Below are 17,676 nucleotides of genomic sequence, written 5' to 3' on the forward strand. Positions count from 1 at the left end.
CAGAAGATAGAGGGACGCATGATTTGGGGATTCCTAGTTTTCTAGGCGTCGTCCATGGGCAATGGCCGCCTAGTACAATAGTAGTACTAAATGATCCCATTCCATACAAAGATTGTGAAACATAGGTGCCGCCACCTCTACCCAGGCCGACTGTCGTCGACCCATCGTGGCGCCACCAACCGCAGTCACAACCTCTCCCAGTTAGCATGTCTCTCTCTCTGGGTCTACTTTGTTTCTTTGTTCAGCCAGGCAATGGCTGGCCTAGCCTAACTAGGCAAGGGTACCTGTTTGGTGCGCGCAGAGAAAACTAGCTATGCCAGGCGAGCTTGCCACCGCGGGCAAGAAAGTCCTCGCCAACCCGGGCCAGCCGAATTGGCTGTCCCGCGTGGGCGCCGAGCGCGCGGGCGAGCGTGTCGAGCGAAAAAAGCGCGCGAGCACCTCCATTCCTCAACTCGCAGACCACAGGTGCTCCCTCTCGGCCTCGGCTCCCCCCGTGTTCTCCCCATGACTCCATCTGTTCTTCCCCTTCTAATCCCCTCTTTCTCTGTAAAATCACTATTCAGGTTCATTGGATTGGTCCACTCCGTCCTCCGCATCTAGGATCTGGGGGCCATCTCTTCAGTCTCGATTAGGGCCGTCTGCCCTTACTGAGAGGTAACTCAAGTTGCATTTATCCTCCTTTTTTTTTGCGATTCGATGAACTAGATATTTTCTCTCATGTTCAAACGCTCTAGATGTTTCCTTGTTTCTTTGACTAAGTTGATTTACTCGAATGACTAGATCTACAAAGACGAGCAAAATATTCAGTAAGGAGATCATTTTTTTTACGTGCTAAGATGTGTACAATGGACATGCTTTACCTTTCTTCTCGGCCTCAAACGCATTGTTCACTTGTACAAGTGTTCGATTTGCAATATCGATTTCTTCATTCAGATTCAGATGCTCAATTAGATCTCCTAGGGCTACAAAAATTATAAGAAAAACATTAAGGAGACCTGACACCTGAATTCAGATTCTTTCCTCCTACTTCCAAACTTGTATTTCCCTTCCAAACATTTTGTGATTTGATGCACAGATTCATTTCCTCGTACTCTCTCTCTCTCTCAATTTCGATTTGTCTCTCCTCTCAATTTCGATTTGTTGCCGAGGTAGCTGCAGATTTGATCCATTTTTAACCTAGCAAACTTTCTGCCCAATAAGATTAATTCTTTATATGATTTCTTTTTACAAGCAAACGCATTTCTCCATGTATACAAGATGATTTTTTACGTGGATATTTAGCAATCCAACTCTTTTGTCTCTGCGCAAGATTAGTCAGCACTACATCTGTATTCTGTACAATCATCATTCCCACAGGCCACAGGGGACAAAAGGGAGGACACAGGAAGTGAAATACCTTTCTTTTTTTACACAGGTTTTCTTTTTGGCCCAAATGGGGTTTGAGTTATTACATCACCTAACTGGGATCCAATAATAGCAACATCAGAAGCTGATTATACATTTTAGCTACTAAATTAGTGCATCGATTCATCCAATTTATGGATAGATGCTTTCTTGCAAGTAAATTCATTTTCCTGTAACAAGATTTGTTCCATCGATTACTGACCCAAAGTTCATCTCTTGCAGTAGCAACTAAAGCGAAATATGTCAGACCAAGAACCACCAACCGAGGGCTCAGCTGAGGCAAAGTTTGTCAAGCTTATGGCCAAGTTCCTGCAAGAGAATGGTTTTCCTCCCAGCATCATCGACAGTAGAAGCTTTAAAGTTCTGATGGAGACCATTGCACAGTGTGGACCAGACTACGAATTCCCTAGCCAAGAGGAGTTGAGTGGGCCTCTCACTGAGGAGGTGATGAACTGGGTGGCTGAACGGAGGAAGAAGCATGAGAGGGCTTGGGAATGGCACGGTTGCACGCTCACGGTGGATTCTTGGACCCATCCTGGGAGGTGTCTTCACTTGCTCACTTTCATGGTGGGTAGTGTGGAGGGGATTTTCTTCTTGGGTTCTGCTGATGCTTCATATGCAACAGATCATGCAGATTTATTGGCAGAACTGATAGAGGAAAGGATTGACGAAGTTGGCAGGGACAAAGTTGTTCAGGTTGTTACTGATAACAGCCATAACCTTAAAGCTGCATGCAAGATTCTAATGGATAGGATTCCTACACTGTTTTGGACCCCCTGTGCTTTCCAGTGCTTGGACCTTATGTTGAAGGACATTGGGAGGCTACAAGAGTTCAAGAAGCATGTTCAACAGGCCAAGCATGTCACCACATTTATTTACAGTCATGGAAAATTTATCAATGCATTGTGTAAGAAGATGGATGGGAAGGATCCAGTGGCACCTGCAACCACTCGACACTCCACGACATTCCTCACTTTGGAGAGGATGTACAAGCATAGAGATGTAATGAAATGTCTATTCGTTAATGAGGATTGGAGTATGTCGTCCAAAGTGTCAAGAACAGAAACAGGAAAAAGCGTGCGTGACATTGTGTTGAATACCACGTTTTGGAATGGAGTAGAAGATTGCATAAAAGCTTCAGAACCACTTCTTGTTCTGTTGAGGATGGTCTATGTCGATGTTTTACCACTGATAGCCTGCCACGGGGGTACCCGGGGCAGTATGTTCGGGCTTCGGCGTATGCCGAACTCGATGGTTTACGCAAGAGACAGCCGATTTATCCTGGTTCAGGCCCTCGATCGTAGATCGAGTAATAACCTTACGTCCAGTCGGCCTTAGTCTTTGCGTTGGATTGATTATGATCTGCTCTGTTCTCCCTTTTGACAGGAGCATTGTCCTCCTTTATATAGTCAGGAGGCCAGAGTCCTAGTCGGTTTACAATGAGATTTCCTAGTAGGATTACTTGATAGTTCTACTACTAAGATTTACATGGGAAGAATTCTAGTTGAACTAGATCTTCTCTCTCCCATGCGGGGTATCCTGTGGGTCCCGTATCGACAAGCCCCCGAGCACTTCATGGTTGAGCTCTGAAAGTCACGCTCTGCCCCTTCGAGTCTTGCTGAGTAGGAATAAGATGTCATCCGAGTGCTTTCTGGAGTGAAACCTTGTAGCGCTTCTTAGGATCTTTGAGTGGTGAGTGCTTTTCTGAAGAAAAAAAATACATCCATCTGGTTGTAGCCCCCGAGCCTCTTGCTATTTGGAACAAGGAGCTGGAGGATCTTGTCTTGAAGTTGTTCCGATTGTTCGTTGAAATTTTATCAAAAAGAACTCGAATATGGCTCGTTCTGGGTTCTTTTTGTCGTAATGTCTTGAAATGGTCTGTGTTGAGGAAGTCTTTTGGTGACATGCGCTTTTTCGAAGAAAAAGTGCACTCACTGAGTGTAGCCCCCGAGCCTCTTGCTATTTGGAATAAAAAGTTGGAGGGTCTTGATCCTTTATGTTGTTTGAAAATTTGTGTTCTGAAGTAGTCCCCAAGACTTGGATTAAACCATCGTCCGAGTAGTCTCATGGCATCCTTCCGAAGCGGCCTTTTAGTCTTGGATTAAACCATCATCCGAGTAGTTTTGCGGCATGCAGCCTTCGAGCTTATGTCCGGGTTCCCTTTTGGTGAAATTGCACTCACTGAGTGTACGAGCCTCGTGCTTTTGGGTTTATCCCGCAGTTCCACGCTTTCTCCGAGTTCTTCTCTTTAGAAAAGAAGTCGGATGAAGAGTCTTGATGTATCGTCGTCGTTGTAGTCTTGAGTTTCTTGTATTCTTGGTCCTTTGTCTTTGGTTCCGAGCCTCTGGAAGTAGTTGAAATGAAAACCGGGTTCCCTAGCTTAGTGTTGATTTAGGCTATGGTGCTGGTCAAGCCTCCGAGCGTATATCCGTGTTGTTTTGTTCAGGAAGAAATCGAATGCGAGGTCCTGGCATATTCTTTGATGGTCTGCTGTTGCCAGATGTAGTTGTATGGTGGTGGTTGAGTGTAAATGCCTTTTGTTCACGGGTTGTACTGTGCTGGTATATTCTTCTGAATATGCCCGTCTTCGAGTACTGCTTCCTCTCGCCTGAGTCATCTATTATTGAGTCCTGTCTTTTCACTGTGTCCTTTGTTAGGCTTATTTCGTTGGTACTCCTAGTCCATGTGCGCCGATCCTTTGGTCTATAAATACTATCCCAGAGTGCTTGTTTTCATTCATTGGATATTCTGTTGAAACCTTGGTGGTCATGAACATGGTAGTTTGTGAAGTAGAGTAGCCCCCGGGCATGTTTTGTAGTTCCTGTGTATCTTGTCGTAGCTGGAGGAAGTCTTGTGATAGGGATTAGAGGTAGGCTAATCCCGCGACAGCATTGTGCCAGGATGTACGTGGTGGTAGTTGGAGGAAGTCTTGTGATGTGGGCTTCGTTCCTTCATCCGGCAGTTCTGGGTTGATCCTCGTCGCCTGTCTTGAGACCGTCCGGTGTAGATCAACACCATATCCAGCATCACATCAGTCTTGGGTAGACAGATGCCTGACGGCCTTCTATGCTCCATGTTGCCCTGCTGTGCTGTCGATTTCCGCCTTGGATGCACTGCGTCTGTCCTTCGAAGAAAACAGTGTAACTGATGGCGGTTTGTCCTTCCGAGTAGCAATTTGGGACACGTAGTCGTTCCAGAGCCTAGTCGTGTCCGTGTTCCTCTTTGCTACTTTGCTTTTTGTGGTGCCGAGTTCGTTGGGTCTTGTAAGATTTGTAATCTTCTATTTTTGAAGTCGCTTGTAATGTAACGAATCTTGTCTTCTGAGTTGTCTTTGACTTTTCTGTTGTGATCCCTGTCGTTCGTGAGACTACCGAGTTCTTTCTTACATAACCGGGTTCTTTTGTTCCTCGTAAGGTAGCCCTTTCTTTCTTCTTTCTTTCTTCTTGGTTTGACGGGTTGTTCTTGTATCAATCTGATAACCCTGCCGTGGCGTTGGACGGATAAGTCTGAAATCTGCCCGTTGGTTTGTACCATTGTGAGGATTCGTGCCCTCCGTCGTTTTAGCTGCGTCGGTAAATGGACCGTTGCGTTCCCACATTGTGTTTTAACGGGCTTTGTGGGCCATTTGTATCACTGAAAAATCTATTTAAAGACCTTTTATCTTCCTTTCCCTTGTCGCCCAGCTCTTGCCTTTAAACCCTAGCTCTCAGAAATCCGCCGCCGTCATTGTCGCCATCACCCGAGCACCATCATTCTAGCTTCATCTTCCTTAGTGCCTTTTTTGCTTCCGCCAGTTCATGGGAAAGAAGAAAACCGCAAGCAAGTCTCAGGCGACCTTCGTGGACGAGGAGTCATCCCTGTCTTTGATTGAAAACCAGGAGTTCGTGGCCATTAGGGCAGCTCAGAAAGTTTGGCCGGCTCCAACAACAAGCGAAGACCAGCTGTGCGAGCTCGTTAGCGACGGCTTGATCCAAAGCAAAGTCATCGCTGAATGGAGAGTTCCGGGCGAGCATCGGGTTCCGGCTCCGGGTCCTGGTGAGATTGTCCTTTTTGTTTCCTTTGTCCGCACTGGACTTTGTCTTCCTGCTTCCGCCTTCCTTCATCAGTTTCTTGGTTATTTCGGGGTTAGTCTGAACCATCTAACCCCCAATGCCGTTCTCCATCTTTCTGTTTTTGTTCACCTTTGTGAAGCCTTCCTTGGGATCCCTCCTTCTCTATCTCTTTTTCGCTTTTTCTTTCGTCTGAAACCTCAACCCCGCCATGAAGAAACCAGCGCCCTCGGCGGTTGCGGGATTCAGTTTCGCCAGGGTCTCAAAATTAAGTTTTTTGATTATGACCTGGTTGATTCTGTCAAAGATTGGCGTGCTGAGTGGTTCTACGCTGCCAATTTGATCCCTTCTCTTGTCGTTCACTCCGGATCTGGTCCTGTGGTGAATGACCGATGGGACAAGAAACTTGAGTCGCCTGCTGAGATTCAAGCGATCCAGCCACTCCTTGATAGGATTAGCATGCTGAAACAACAGGGTTTGACCGGCTTTGGTATTGTTTCAAACTTCCTTCGTCGCCGGGTTCAGCCTTTGAAAGAGTGGGAGCATCTCGGCTTTGAGTATTCTGGGGCCGAGGATCCTTCACGCATGGTCCCAGCTCTTGAGCTGACCGGTGAGGAGGTACTCGAGCGCCTCCAGAAGATGCTGAAAGGAGTGAGCGTCATTCCTCCTGCCGTCTCTGAGTTCTCGGCCATCAACCCGCCCCCAGCTGTGAGTTGTCTATCTTTTTGTTTGAGTTCTTTATGTACTCTTGCTGCATCCGTTCTTGCTTAGCTTTTCCTTGTCTCGGTGTTTTATCTTTTTTCGCAGGAGCTTGGGTGGAACTTTGTCGATCCGATCCCCCTTGATGTTCTCCCTGCCATGGCGGAGAATGGGGATCATCTAGCTGGTACTTCTGCAATTAGTAAGTCTCAAACCTTTACAGCCCTTCCTGGGGTTTCTTTCAGATTTGTTGATGTATATGAAGAATATGTTCCTCGTCTAGTCCCTCGCGGTCCTCGCAGTGTCCCGAAGAGGGGGCAAATGGACGGGTCTTCATCTAGCTTGCCTGTCTCCAAGAAGCCTCGCAAACCAAGTACTCCCTCAGGTACTCCAGTTGTTGCTAGCATGCTCTTAGGTGAGCACATTTAATACTCTTTGTTCTTTCATTTTCATGTTTCTCTCTTGAACCAAGTACTTTTCATCTCCTTTTCAGTAGGTGCTCTAGTTTCGTTGGCTGAGAAAGAAGAGGATGATGAAGTCCCCCTCATCATGCGGCGGTGAGTTGTTTTTCATATTCTTGTTGCATTGAATTTCTCCTCTTTGTTTTGAATTTTAGTCTTGAACTTTTTGAAGTAATCGGAGGTCGGGTGTGAGTTCTTCCGAGGCTCTCGCGCCGACTTCTTCTGAAGCTCCGGTGTCGAGTTCTTTGGTTGCCTCTGTCCTGAGCTGTACCGCTCCTCCGGTGCGGAGTTCTTCCACGGCTCCAGCCCCGGCTTCTTCCGCGGCTTCGTTGTCGGCTGTCCCGCTCCCGTCGCCGGGTGGCGGGGACGTCTTCACCGTCGTGGTTCCCCCTGCGAGGCTTTCTCTTGGCTTCGCGAAGAAAAAAGTAGTCGGGTGAGTAGATTCTAGCTTTATCTTTTTGGCTTTTATCTTCCTTTCTCTGGTTTTTATTGGTGCTTCCTTTTATCACTTTTCAGTGTTTCGTCTTCTCTAATTTCTTCATCGACTTCTTCTCTGCCTCCCGCCGTGCCAACGAGTTCCGAGCCTCGAGACTCACAACATCCTGTTGATGAAGTCGCCGTGGGGGCTTCAGAGCTACCTGGCGGAGTTGTGGACTTGGTCGCTCCGGAGGTAACTGTGGCCGTCGCGCCGGGTCCTTCTGAGGGTTTGGCTCCGGCTTCCCTGGAGGTTGCTTTGGTCGTTCCTTCTTTGCCCCAGCCGGCCTCTCCTTCCCCTTCTCTTGCTTCCGGTGGCCCCTCCTTTTCCGATGACGTGGTGCAACAGTTCGATGCCACTCATCGGTTATCGGAGCTGACCGCAGCCTGGGGGAGCTTGTCGACCCTCGCGACTTCTTTTGGTGAAAAGCTCCAGGTAGGTTTTACTACCACTCCTCTTTTGCATGCTTGTTTCTCTTCTATCCTTACGCCTTGTTTCTCTTTGCCTCTTTTTTCTCAGTCTTTCTCTCGTGATCATTCTAGCTTCTTTTTCTCATCTGAAAATGAGAGGAAGTTGTCTTCGGAGGTGGACGCTCTAAAAGCCGATCTTGACCTCCTCTGGGCTGAGTTGGAGACGGAGCGTCAAATGCACCAAAAGGAGGAGAAAGCCCTTCGCGCCCGGGTAGTGGAGACGGAGAAACAGAGAGATGCTGCGGTGGAGTCTGCGAAGAATGAATGCAAAGGTGCCGTGGGTTCTGCCTGTTTCTTCTTGTATTTTGACTTCTTTTTCCGCTAACTTGTTCTTGGGTGTCCTGTCTAGCTCTCCGAGTTGAGAAGCAGAAGCTCTCGGAGAGTATTGATGAAATGAGGGCCCTTGTCTGTTCTAGTCATAATAGAGCTGAGGAGGTAATTACTCATGCTGAGGAAGAACTCGCCCTTGCTAAGCTGATTAGGCGCGGAGCTGACAGAGATCTTGTGCAGGCCCAAAAAACTATTGAAGGCTTGTCCGGGAAGCTGGCGACGGCTACTGAGAATTGGAATGTTTTGTGGAAATCTTTTCGTTCAGTAGCCGATGTCCTCCGGACTCCAGCGGATGACGGGCAATCTTGGGCGCAGTTCATTCCCCGGATTCCGACTTGTTTCCAAGAGTTCGCGAAGAGGTGTGCCCAAATATGTACCAAGAATGTGCTGGCCCAGGTCCGGGTCCTTGCTCTAGAGGCGCCTCTCTCCAAGATAGCAGAAGAAGCTGAAAGCCAAGAATATCTTGACGCCGTTGAGAGGATGGAGTCTGAGGTCGAAGGTCTAGCCAGTAGGGTTGTAGACAGTCTAAATATTGACATTTCCCTTTCTGATGACAACGCCTGACTCGATTGAGCATCCCCTTGTAATATTACACTCCTTTTTAAATGAAGATTCTTTATTTTTGTTGATGTATTCTTTGCCTGGGTGCGGTTGAAGTTACTTGACTTGCTGAGTACTTTGTCCTGTTCCCGTCTCTGCTCCGCAAAACAACTCTGTGCGTTATTCTGACGAGACCCTTCGATTTGTCGAGTACTTTTCTTTTCTTCTTCCTTTGTGATCCGTCGAGTGCTTTGTCCGTGCTATGACTTGTTAGATGTAGATCTTTGTGTTAACAACCTTTCGCCTACGCTATGTAAAACGACTCGGTATAGAATGTTGCCTTGACAAACTTCGGCATCCGAGTGCTTTCTTGAATGGCGCTTGTGCTTTTCTGAGGAAAAAGTATTCCTATCTGGATGTAGCCCCCGAGCCTCTTGCTTTTCGGAACGAAGTGTTGGAGGGTCTTTTGAAGTTAAATTTTGAAGGTCATGACAAGACATGCTGTGGATGAATGCCATCTTTATTGATCATGAGTATAAACTACTACATATGTTGTTGAAGAGTATTGCTTTTCGTCGATTGTGAACGTTGGTCCCTTGTGGCTTGCATATCTATTTTTTCTTGAGTTGTTTCTACACGTAGAATCTTCTTAGCTGGCTGATGTGCCATGTATTGCTGACTTCTTTTCCATCTTCGGTTATTAACTTGTATGTGCCTGGTCTGGTGACTTTTGTGACAATGAAGGGACCTTCCCATGGACTGAGTAGCTTATGTCGTCCGTTAGTCTTCTGTATCCTTCTTAGTACTAAGTCTCTGACTTGTAGTGATCGAGGTTGGGTACTCTTGTTGTAATGCCGTCTTAACCCTTGTAGGTATCTGGCTGATTGGAGGGTAGCGTTTACTCTGATTTCTTCTGAGCTGTCGAGTTCTAATCTTCTTATGTGTTCCGCTTCTCCTTCATCGTATTGCTCTATCTTTGGGGATGTCCAGATCAAGTCGGCGGGCAGTACGGCCTCTGACCCGTAAACTAGGAAGAAAGGTGAGTAGCCTGTTGCTCTGCTTATTTGAGTTCGTAGTCCCCATACTACTTTCGGTAATTCTTCAATCCATTTGGACCCATAGTCCACTAGTTCCTCGTATAATCTTGGCTTTAATCCGGCTAGTATGAGTCCATTAGCCCTTTCTACTTGTCCGTTGGCCTCTGGATGTGCAACAGACGCATAGTCTATACTGAAACCACAGTCTTGTGCCCAGCCCTTGAATTCTGTAGCTGTGAAAGGGGAGCCTAGATCTGTGATGATTCGATTGGGCATGCCGAAGCAGTGCATAATGTCTTAGATGAACTCGACTGCTTTGGTTGCGCTGTACTTCGCGAGTGGTTTGTATTCAATCCACTTGGTGAATTTGTCGATTGCTACGAAGATGTACTCGAAGCCGCCTTTTGCTTTTTTCAGGGGTCCTACTTGATCTAGCCCCCAGCAGGAAAAAGGCCAAGCGGGTGGGATGCAGATAAGATTGTGAGCTGGTACATGGGCTTGTCTTGCAAACATTTGGCAACCTTTGCATTTTTTGACAAGCTCTTCTGCGTCTTTCAAAGCGGTTGGCCAGTAGAATCCGGTGCGAAATGCTTTGCCAACCAGTGTCCTTGAAGCGGCATGATTTCCACAGCAACCTGAGTGTATTTCATCTAGGATTTCTTTGCCTTCTTCAAATGAGACACATTTTAGTAGTACTCCTGATGATGCTGCTCTTCTGTAGAGTTTATCCCCTACTAGAACGTAGTTTTTGCTTCTGCGAACAACTTGTGTGGCCTCTGCTTTATCTGCTGGCAGTTTATTTTCTTTGATATAGTCAATGAAAACTTGGGTCCATGAAGTGTTGATTATCAAGATCTGAGCGCCTTTAGCCTGAATTTCATGTGTTGTTTCACCGGGTTGTTTGATAGAGGGAACTGATAGCTCTTCTATGAATACGCCGGGTGGAACTTTTGCTCTGTCTGATCCGAGCTTGGCAAGGACATCTGCTGCAATGTTGGAATCGCGTAGGACGTGTAAAATTTCTAATCCTTGGAAATGTTTTTCAAGTTTCCGTATTTCAGCACAATAAGCACCCATGTTTTCTTTGGTGCAATCCCAATCTTTGTTGACTTGGTTGATGACCACTGCTGAATCACCATATACGAGTAATCTTTTTATTCCGAGGGTAATCGCCACTCGTAGCCCGTGGATGAGGGCTTCATATTCTGCTTCGTTATTTGTAGCTTGCCATAATATCTGAAGGACGTACTTGAGTTGTTTTCCTTCTGGAGAAATGAGGAGAACGCCTGCACCGGCCCCGCCTAGTTTGAGTGATCCGTCAAAGTACATCTTCTAGTGGTCAAGGATCATATCTGATAAAGGCTGTTGAATCTCTGTCCATTCGACCACGAAATCGGCGAGGGCTTGAGATTTGATTGCTTTCCGTGGGGTGAAATTGATGTCAAGAGCTCCAATTTCAACTGCCCACTTGGATATGCGCCCCGTGGCATCTTTATTGTGTAGGATGTCTCCGAGTGGAAAATCTGTCACCACGGTAATCTTGTGGCTTTCGAAATAGTGGCGAAGCTTCCGTGAGGTAATGAGTAGAGCGTAGAGTAGTTTTTGTACATGCGGGTACCGGATTTTGGATTCTGACAGTACTTCGCTGATGTAGTATACGGGACGTTGCACTTTATACACGCGCCCTTATTCTTCTCTTTCTATGACTATTGCTGTGCTGATTATGGTAGGAGTTGCCGCAATATATAGCATCATATCTTCATCTTTCTTTGGAGGTGTCAGGATAGGCGATGAAGTGAGGTATTCTTTAAGTTTTTTGAAAGCTTCGTCGGCCTCTATTGTCCACTCGAACTTGTCTATCTTCTTTAGTAGTTTAAAGAAAGGTAACCCCTTTTCGCCGAGTCTTGATATGAAACGGTTGAGGGCCGCCATGCATCCTGTTAGTTTCTGCACATCTTTGACACTTCTAGGTGGGCCCATTTCTGTTATAGCTCGAATTTGCTTGGTGCTGGCTTCGATCCCGCGCTGACTGACCAAAAATCCGAGTAGTTGTCCTGAGGGAACTCCAAATACACATTTATTTGGGTTCAATTTCCATCTCCATTTCTTCAAGTTTTCGAAGGTTTGCTTTAAATCTTCAATTAGAGTGTCTGGGTTCTTTGTTTTCACCACCACATCGTCCACGTATGCCTCCACATTTTTACCGATTTGATTCCCAAGGCAAGTCTGGATAGCTCTTTGGTACGTGGCGCCAGCGTTCTTTAGTCCAAACGACATGGTCTTGTAGCAGTAGGCACCAAACGGGGTGATGAAAGATGTCTTGCTCTAGTCTTCTTCTTTTAGTGCAATCTGGTGATATCCTGAATAGCAATCGAGAAAAGATAATAGCGCAGATCCTGCTATCGAGTCAACTATCTGGTCAATGCATGGTAGCCTGAATGAATCTTTTGGGCAATGTTTGTTGAGATATGTGTAATCGACGCACATACGCCACTCGTCCGTGTTTTTCTTCTGTACAAGGACCGGGTTTGCTAGCCAATCTGGATGAAGGATCTCCTTGATGAATCCGGCTGCCATCAGTTTTGTTATTTCCTTTTTAATTGCTGCCTTCTTGTCGGGTGAGAATCGTCGTAACCGTTGTTTTACAGGTTTGGAGCTTTTGTTAATATCAATTCTGTGCTCAGCCAACTCCCTTGGGACTCCTGGCATGTCGGCTGGCTTCCAAGCGAAGATATCTTTGTTGTCCTGAAGAAAGTTGGTGAGCGCGAGTTCCTATTTTGCCGAGAGGTGAGCACTGATAGTTGCTGTCTTGGAGGTATCGCCTGTGCCTAAGTCGATTTGCCTGACGTCGGCTTCTTTTGGTGGTGCGATGATGCTGGGCTTTTTAGCCGGTATTTCTAATTCTTCTTGGCTTGTTTCTGCAGCGATTGCAGCTATTTCTTTTCTTCCATTGTCGGCTTGCGCTTTAGCTGCAATTTGGATCGCCTGAACGTCGCAGTCAAAAGCGCGCTTTAAATCACTTCGAAGAGAAAGGATACCGTTGGGTCCTGGCATCTTAAGTAGTAAGTACGGATAATGTGGTATTGCCATGAATTTGGCCAGTGCTGGACGTCCGAGGATTGCATGATATGATGAATTGAAGTCGGCGACTTCAAATTTGATAAACTCTGTTCGGTAGTTTGAAGGAGTTCCAAAGGTAACAGGTAAAGTAATTTGTCCGAGTGGCATGGCTGCTTTGCCGGGTACTATTCCGTAAAAAGGTGTGCTTGTTGGCGTAATCATCCCGGCGAGTTGTAGTCCCATTTTTCTTAGAGTTTCTGAAAAGATGATGTTAAGTCCAGCTCCTCCATCGATTAGTACTTTGGTGACGGTCATACCAGCAATAGTCGGATCTAGAACCAGTGGATAATGGCCTGCATTTCCCATGCTAGTCCATTGGTCTTCTCTGGTAAATTGGATAGGATATTGTGACCAATTGAGGTATCTTGGTGTAGCCGGTTCTGCTGTCATAATGGTCTGCAGTGCTAGTTTTTCTTGATGTTTGCTTCTGCAATCCGGAGCCCCTGAGAAAATCACTGCTACCGTTCCCCTGGGTTTTTGGAATCCTTTGTCCTCGTGGTTGTCTTCTTCTCTTTTCTGATTGTCCTCTTTGGTGTTTTCCTTACTATCTTTTCTTGTGTATCAATCATTGAAAGTGTAGCAATTTCCGATGGTGTGCCTCCCACTAGGGTGCAATGGGCAACGTATGTTTTCAATGTCATCATATCTTCTGGGTTTGGGAAACTTCTTTGATTTGTCGGCCATTGCCACAGTATTGTCTGGTCTACGTTTTCTTTCTTGATGTCTGCTATTTCGGTGATTTTGCCTGTCCGGGTTGTCTTGGTTGCTTCTGTCCGGGAACCTCTCTCGTGTTTTTTCTTCTGCAGTAATCATCTTTTCTACTGTACGTCTGAATTCTTCATTGTTTCTTGGATTTTCTTTGCAGAAGTCTTGAAATTGCCATCTAGCCATGATTCCGTGAGAGAAAGCTTCAATTACTTCTCGTTTGGTTATGTCATGCACTTGAGCTCGTAGTTCGCCGAATCATCGATAGTAGTTTCTAAGACTTTCACCTCCCTTTTGCTTGAGTCCTTTTAGTTCTGCATGAGTGATTGGGTGTGTAATGATTCCTGCGAAATTCTCACAAAAAGCTCTTTGCAAATCCTCCCAATTTCTGATAGATCCTGGATTTAGTTTATCGAACCATTGGAGGGGCATGGCCTCCAGTGCCATGGGGAAGAAAAGGGTTTTGATATCGTCGTCTCCTCTGGCTAGTTCAATTGATTGTGAATATATTCTGAGCCATTGCTTTGGTTCAGTTTTGCCATCATACTTGGAGTGATTAGACGGTTTGAATTTGTGAGGTAATCGCACCAATGCGAGCCTATTCGCGAAGCAGAGGAACCTGTCGTGTGCCTTGGTTTCTTTGAATTCAGATTCGGCGCCTTCCTCTGGCCAACTGTTGTTCTCATGGGAACAATCTTGCGAGGTTGTCTGGGTAGGTACCCTGCTCCTAGTCTTCCTTAGTTGTTCAAATCGGTGGCCTTGATTATGTTCCTTCCTACTTCCTTCGTCATGGCTTCCACCCGGCCCAAGTCTTTCGAAAGCGGATTTCCTTTGATTTTGATCTTCTTGCCGGTGGGTTGTTGATCTGGCGGGTAGTCTTGATCGAGCTTTCTCTTCATGCGTTCTCGGGATTGTCGATCGGAGCAAGTCCTGGAGCTATTCATACTTCTCACCAGGATGCGAAATTGCTCCGAGTTCTTCTAATGCTTCTCGAATCTTATCGTAAGGCGTATTCGCCGTGCGTCTTCCTTCGACTTCTCGTTGCGATTTTCTTTTGTCGTACTCAGCCAATTCTGACTCGTATCTGATCCAAGCTTCCCTGCGCTGCCTAGCACGGTGTTGGCGCCCTTGCTTCAACTTGTTTTTTCTTTCTCTAGCTTGTTTCTGACTATCTGTTTCTCCGTCGTAGCCCTGGGCAAAGGGTGATATGTTGGATTCTGATTCATCTGATGATCTGACATCGGGTGCTTCCGGGGGATTTAATGGTGACCGTGGTCGTCGAACCATGAGCACTTCTCGTGCATGAGTCGTTCTGTTATTGGCGTTAGTTTTCATGCTGTCGGAGTCGCTGATAACTTTAGTGGATGCCTCGGTGTCGTAGATCGAGTCTCCTTCTTGGTAAGGTAAAATAGCTGTTGTTGTTGTGCTGACTAGTTGGGTTCTGCTACCCTCAGGAACGGAATCCGGCCAATGGATGATACAGTCCTGCGATGTTATTGTTAGCACAAGACCCTCCTGAGCTCCTGTCAGTGGTATCCCGAATCTTGGATTGAAAAATCTTTCGACCTGTCCCTGATAGGATTTTGTCATGTTGTCGAGCCCAAATGGAAAAGAACTCGACTTCTTGAGAGAATTCTGGGGGTAATCCGAGTTGTTTTGTGTTGTGCTCTGGAATCTTGCCAAAAAAGAACTCGGTTTCTTGAAAGCACTCGGATAAAACTTCGCCTTGGAGCTTGAATTCGAATCGGATACGAGTGGCCGTGAAATCCGATTTGACTCGGATACTATGAGCTGCGCGAATCTTCTGGTGAGCTGATCCGTTGCAGTTGTTGAAATAGGAACTTCTTTTAGATGATCTGGATCTTCGAGGAGATGGCTTTGAAGCTTGCCGTTGTTGTCTGCCTCGTAGATCCATGAGCCGAAGATGAAAGTTGATCCCGTCGGAAAAATTATGTTGTCGAGGTCCATCGAGCTCTCGGAAGCAAAGTCGCCGAAAGCCCCTACCTGGCGCGCCAGCTGTCGATGTTTTACCACCGATAGCCTGCCACGGGGGTACCCGGGGCAGTATGTTCGGGCTTCGGCGTATGCCGAACTCGATGGTTTACGCAAGAGACAGCCGATTTATCCTGGTTCAGGCCCTCGATCGTAGATCGAGTAATAACCTTACGTCCAGTCGGCCTTAGCCTTTGCGTTGGATTGATTATGATCTGCTCTGTTCTCCCTTTTGATAGGAGCATTGCCCTCCTTTATATAGTCAGAAGGCCAGAGTCCTAGTTGGTTTACAATGAGATTTCCTAGTAGGATTACTTGATAGTTCTACTACTAAGATTTACATGGGAAGAATCCTAGTTGAACTAGATCTTCTCTCTCCCTTGCGGGGTATCCTGTGGGTCCCGTATCGACAGTCTATGATGCTGATAAGCCATCAATGCCAGAGGTGTTCGCAGGTCTAGATCTTGCTAAGAAAAAAAATCAGAGATTCTTTTGCAAGCAATCAAGGAATACTGAAGAAACTGATGGACATTGTTGAGCAGCATTGGGCAGATCAAATGAAGCAAAAACTATATGGGGCTGCTTTGTTTCTGAATCCAAACAAATTTTTCGACATCAAAGAAAAGGACCTTGCTTATGCTTCCAGTCTACGGGAAATGTTCAATGATGTGATTGAGAAAATGATTGTTGATGATGACGATTTGATCGCCAAGGTAAGGGACCAAGCTGATCAATACGAGAAGGCTGAAAGTAGCTTTGGGAAGAAATTACTAACCCTGCAAGATGAGCAAAAGAGTCCAAGTAAGTAAACTTCTATCTATATTCAATTTTAAAATTTCCTTTACTTTTTAGATTTTTGTGAATGGTATAACTCTCTCTCTTTATTCAACTGCAAAGGTTTTCTTTCCTTGCAAGTTTTTATAATTTATTTATTATGCCTTGCATTGTCTTACATTTAGATGATTGGTGGAGTGCCTATGGTGGGTCTGCTGGAGAGCTTCAAAAGTTTGCATGTCATATTGTTGGTCTTTATTGTTCAGCATCTGGCTATGACCGCAATTGGACTATGTTTGACTGTGTAAGTGACTAATAAGTGAATATCAGCAATAACAGATTGGCATATGATTTCTTTGCCTTGAGGAATGTAACTTAACTGACACCCTTTGTTTCTGTCTGTACTTTTCAGATCCACACTATAACTATGAAACAGTCAGACCGCAAGAAATTAGAGAATAGGGCTTATGCCCAACATAACCTGATGATATCTGATAGGTCTGAAAGACAGCAGTTAGAAGGAAGCAACTTTGAACCTTTGATCCTTGAATGCTATGAGTTTGACCATGAATGGGTCGGCATGCAAACTGCACAACTCTATAGTAGGGACAATCTTATATGGGAAGTTGTTGAAGAAGTCACCGGTGGATCATACACCCTTGAGGACCGCAAGCTGCGTAGGCCTTATCCTGGATATGGAAGTCTTGTGCCTAGTTTGACTGATAATGCGAGTTTAGACAGTGAAGATGATGACTCTTTTGGGGCTGTTGAAGATGCTGAGGATGACTACGACCCACAGAATGCACTTGCTCCCACTCATTAGGGTGTTGGACCAAGTGGCAACAAGGGCCCCGTGGGTGATCCTTCTGACTCCGATGATGATTTCTAGTACTGGTAGAGTCATGTTAGTTTGGTATTCAAGAATAGGAATTCAACTACCTTTGAGAACTCTGGAGCCATGGTATTAGTATGGTACTTTTGCTGGGTATTAGCTTTAGCTGGTTATGTACTTGTGTTGCTCTTGAGAACCTTGGTTAATTGCTATATTACTATGGTACTACTGTGCTACTCCTGAGCACCTTGGTTAATTGCAATACTATAATGGCAGTATTATATGTTGTGTAATTTTCATTCTGCTGTACGAAATGATATAATTGATCTGTAGCCTAGGTGCTCGCTGGAGTGATTTTCTCGATATCTTTTGTTTGTATATGATGATGAAATGTCTAATCGAGTCATCCCTCTTCATAGTATAGCTACTATTAGCATTTCCTTGTTTCTGTTTTATGATGTGTCCGTTTCTTGAGCAGTTTAGTATACTGCCAGTCCATGTGAGTTGCCACGCCCTACAAACATAGCCTAGCTGCTATAGGCTGGCTGGCTGATCCATGAATGAATCAAAATCAAGTCCTGCTGAATGAATTCGAATTGCAGAGAACTCTTAGGCAATCGACGTCTGCCATGCTGCAATGATGACATCTCCACAATTAAAATGCAGGTAGCATCATTCGACTGACGACTGCATGCTGACTGCTGAGTGACTGACGACAACAAACAGGAAGCAGTTAGACCTCTCTCTCTTCCGACCTCTACCAACAGCAGCTGCTGGGGGGAGTCGTT

At 45.8% G+C, this 17,676-nt stretch overlaps 2 protein-coding genes across 2 annotated transcripts; both read left to right on the forward strand.

Annotated features, from left to right (window-relative positions):
• Positions 1-457: 457 nt before the first annotated feature.
• Positions 458-3,682, forward strand: LOC136461548 (uncharacterized). The gene is made up of 3 exons (XM_066460822.1): positions 458-654; positions 1,627-2,583; positions 3,626-3,682. The coding sequence occupies exons 2-3, from the start codon at positions 1,645-1,647 to the stop codon at positions 3,680-3,682; spliced, it is 996 nt and encodes a 331-aa protein (XP_066316919.1). The 5' UTR covers positions 458-654; positions 1,627-1,644.
• Positions 3,683-15,700: 12,018 nt separating this feature from the next.
• LOC136491160 (uncharacterized) lies at positions 15,701-17,106 on the forward strand. Its single transcript, XM_066487397.1, has 3 exons — positions 15,701-16,083; positions 16,242-16,360; positions 16,469-17,106. Exons 1-3 carry the CDS (start codon positions 15,807-15,809, stop codon positions 16,877-16,879), a joined length of 807 nt encoding a protein of 268 aa, XP_066343494.1. The 5' UTR covers positions 15,701-15,806; the 3' UTR covers positions 16,880-17,106.
• The last annotated feature ends 570 nt before the right edge of the window (positions 17,107-17,676 follow it).

The sequence above is a fragment of the Miscanthus floridulus genome, chromosome 1 (genome assembly GCF_019320115.1).
Source record: "Miscanthus floridulus cultivar M001 chromosome 1, ASM1932011v1, whole genome shotgun sequence".
In the NCBI taxonomy this organism is placed as follows: domain Eukaryota; kingdom Viridiplantae; phylum Streptophyta; class Magnoliopsida; order Poales; family Poaceae; genus Miscanthus; species Miscanthus floridulus.

Excerpts from the sequence above, each read along its gene's own strand:
- LOC136491160 (XM_066487397.1), top strand. The coding sequence starts at position 15,807 with ATGGACATTGTTGAGCAGCATTGGGCAGATCAAATGAAGCAAAAACTA. Across the intron at positions 16,084-16,241 it reads AGATGAGCAAAAGAGTCCAA|ATGATTGGTGGAGTGCCTAT; the intron begins GTAAGTAAACTT and ends TCTTACATTTAG. Across the intron at positions 16,361-16,468 it reads ATTGGACTATGTTTGACTGT|ATCCACACTATAACTATGAA; the intron begins GTAAGTGACTAA and ends TGTACTTTTCAG.
- LOC136461548 (XM_066460822.1), top strand. The coding sequence starts at position 1,645 with ATGTCAGACCAAGAACCACCAACCGAGGGCTCAGCTGAGGCAAAGTTT. Across the intron at positions 2,584-3,625 it reads TGAGGATGGTCTATGTCGAT|TTCCACGCTTTCTCCGAGTT; the intron begins GTTTTACCACTG and ends TTTATCCCGCAG.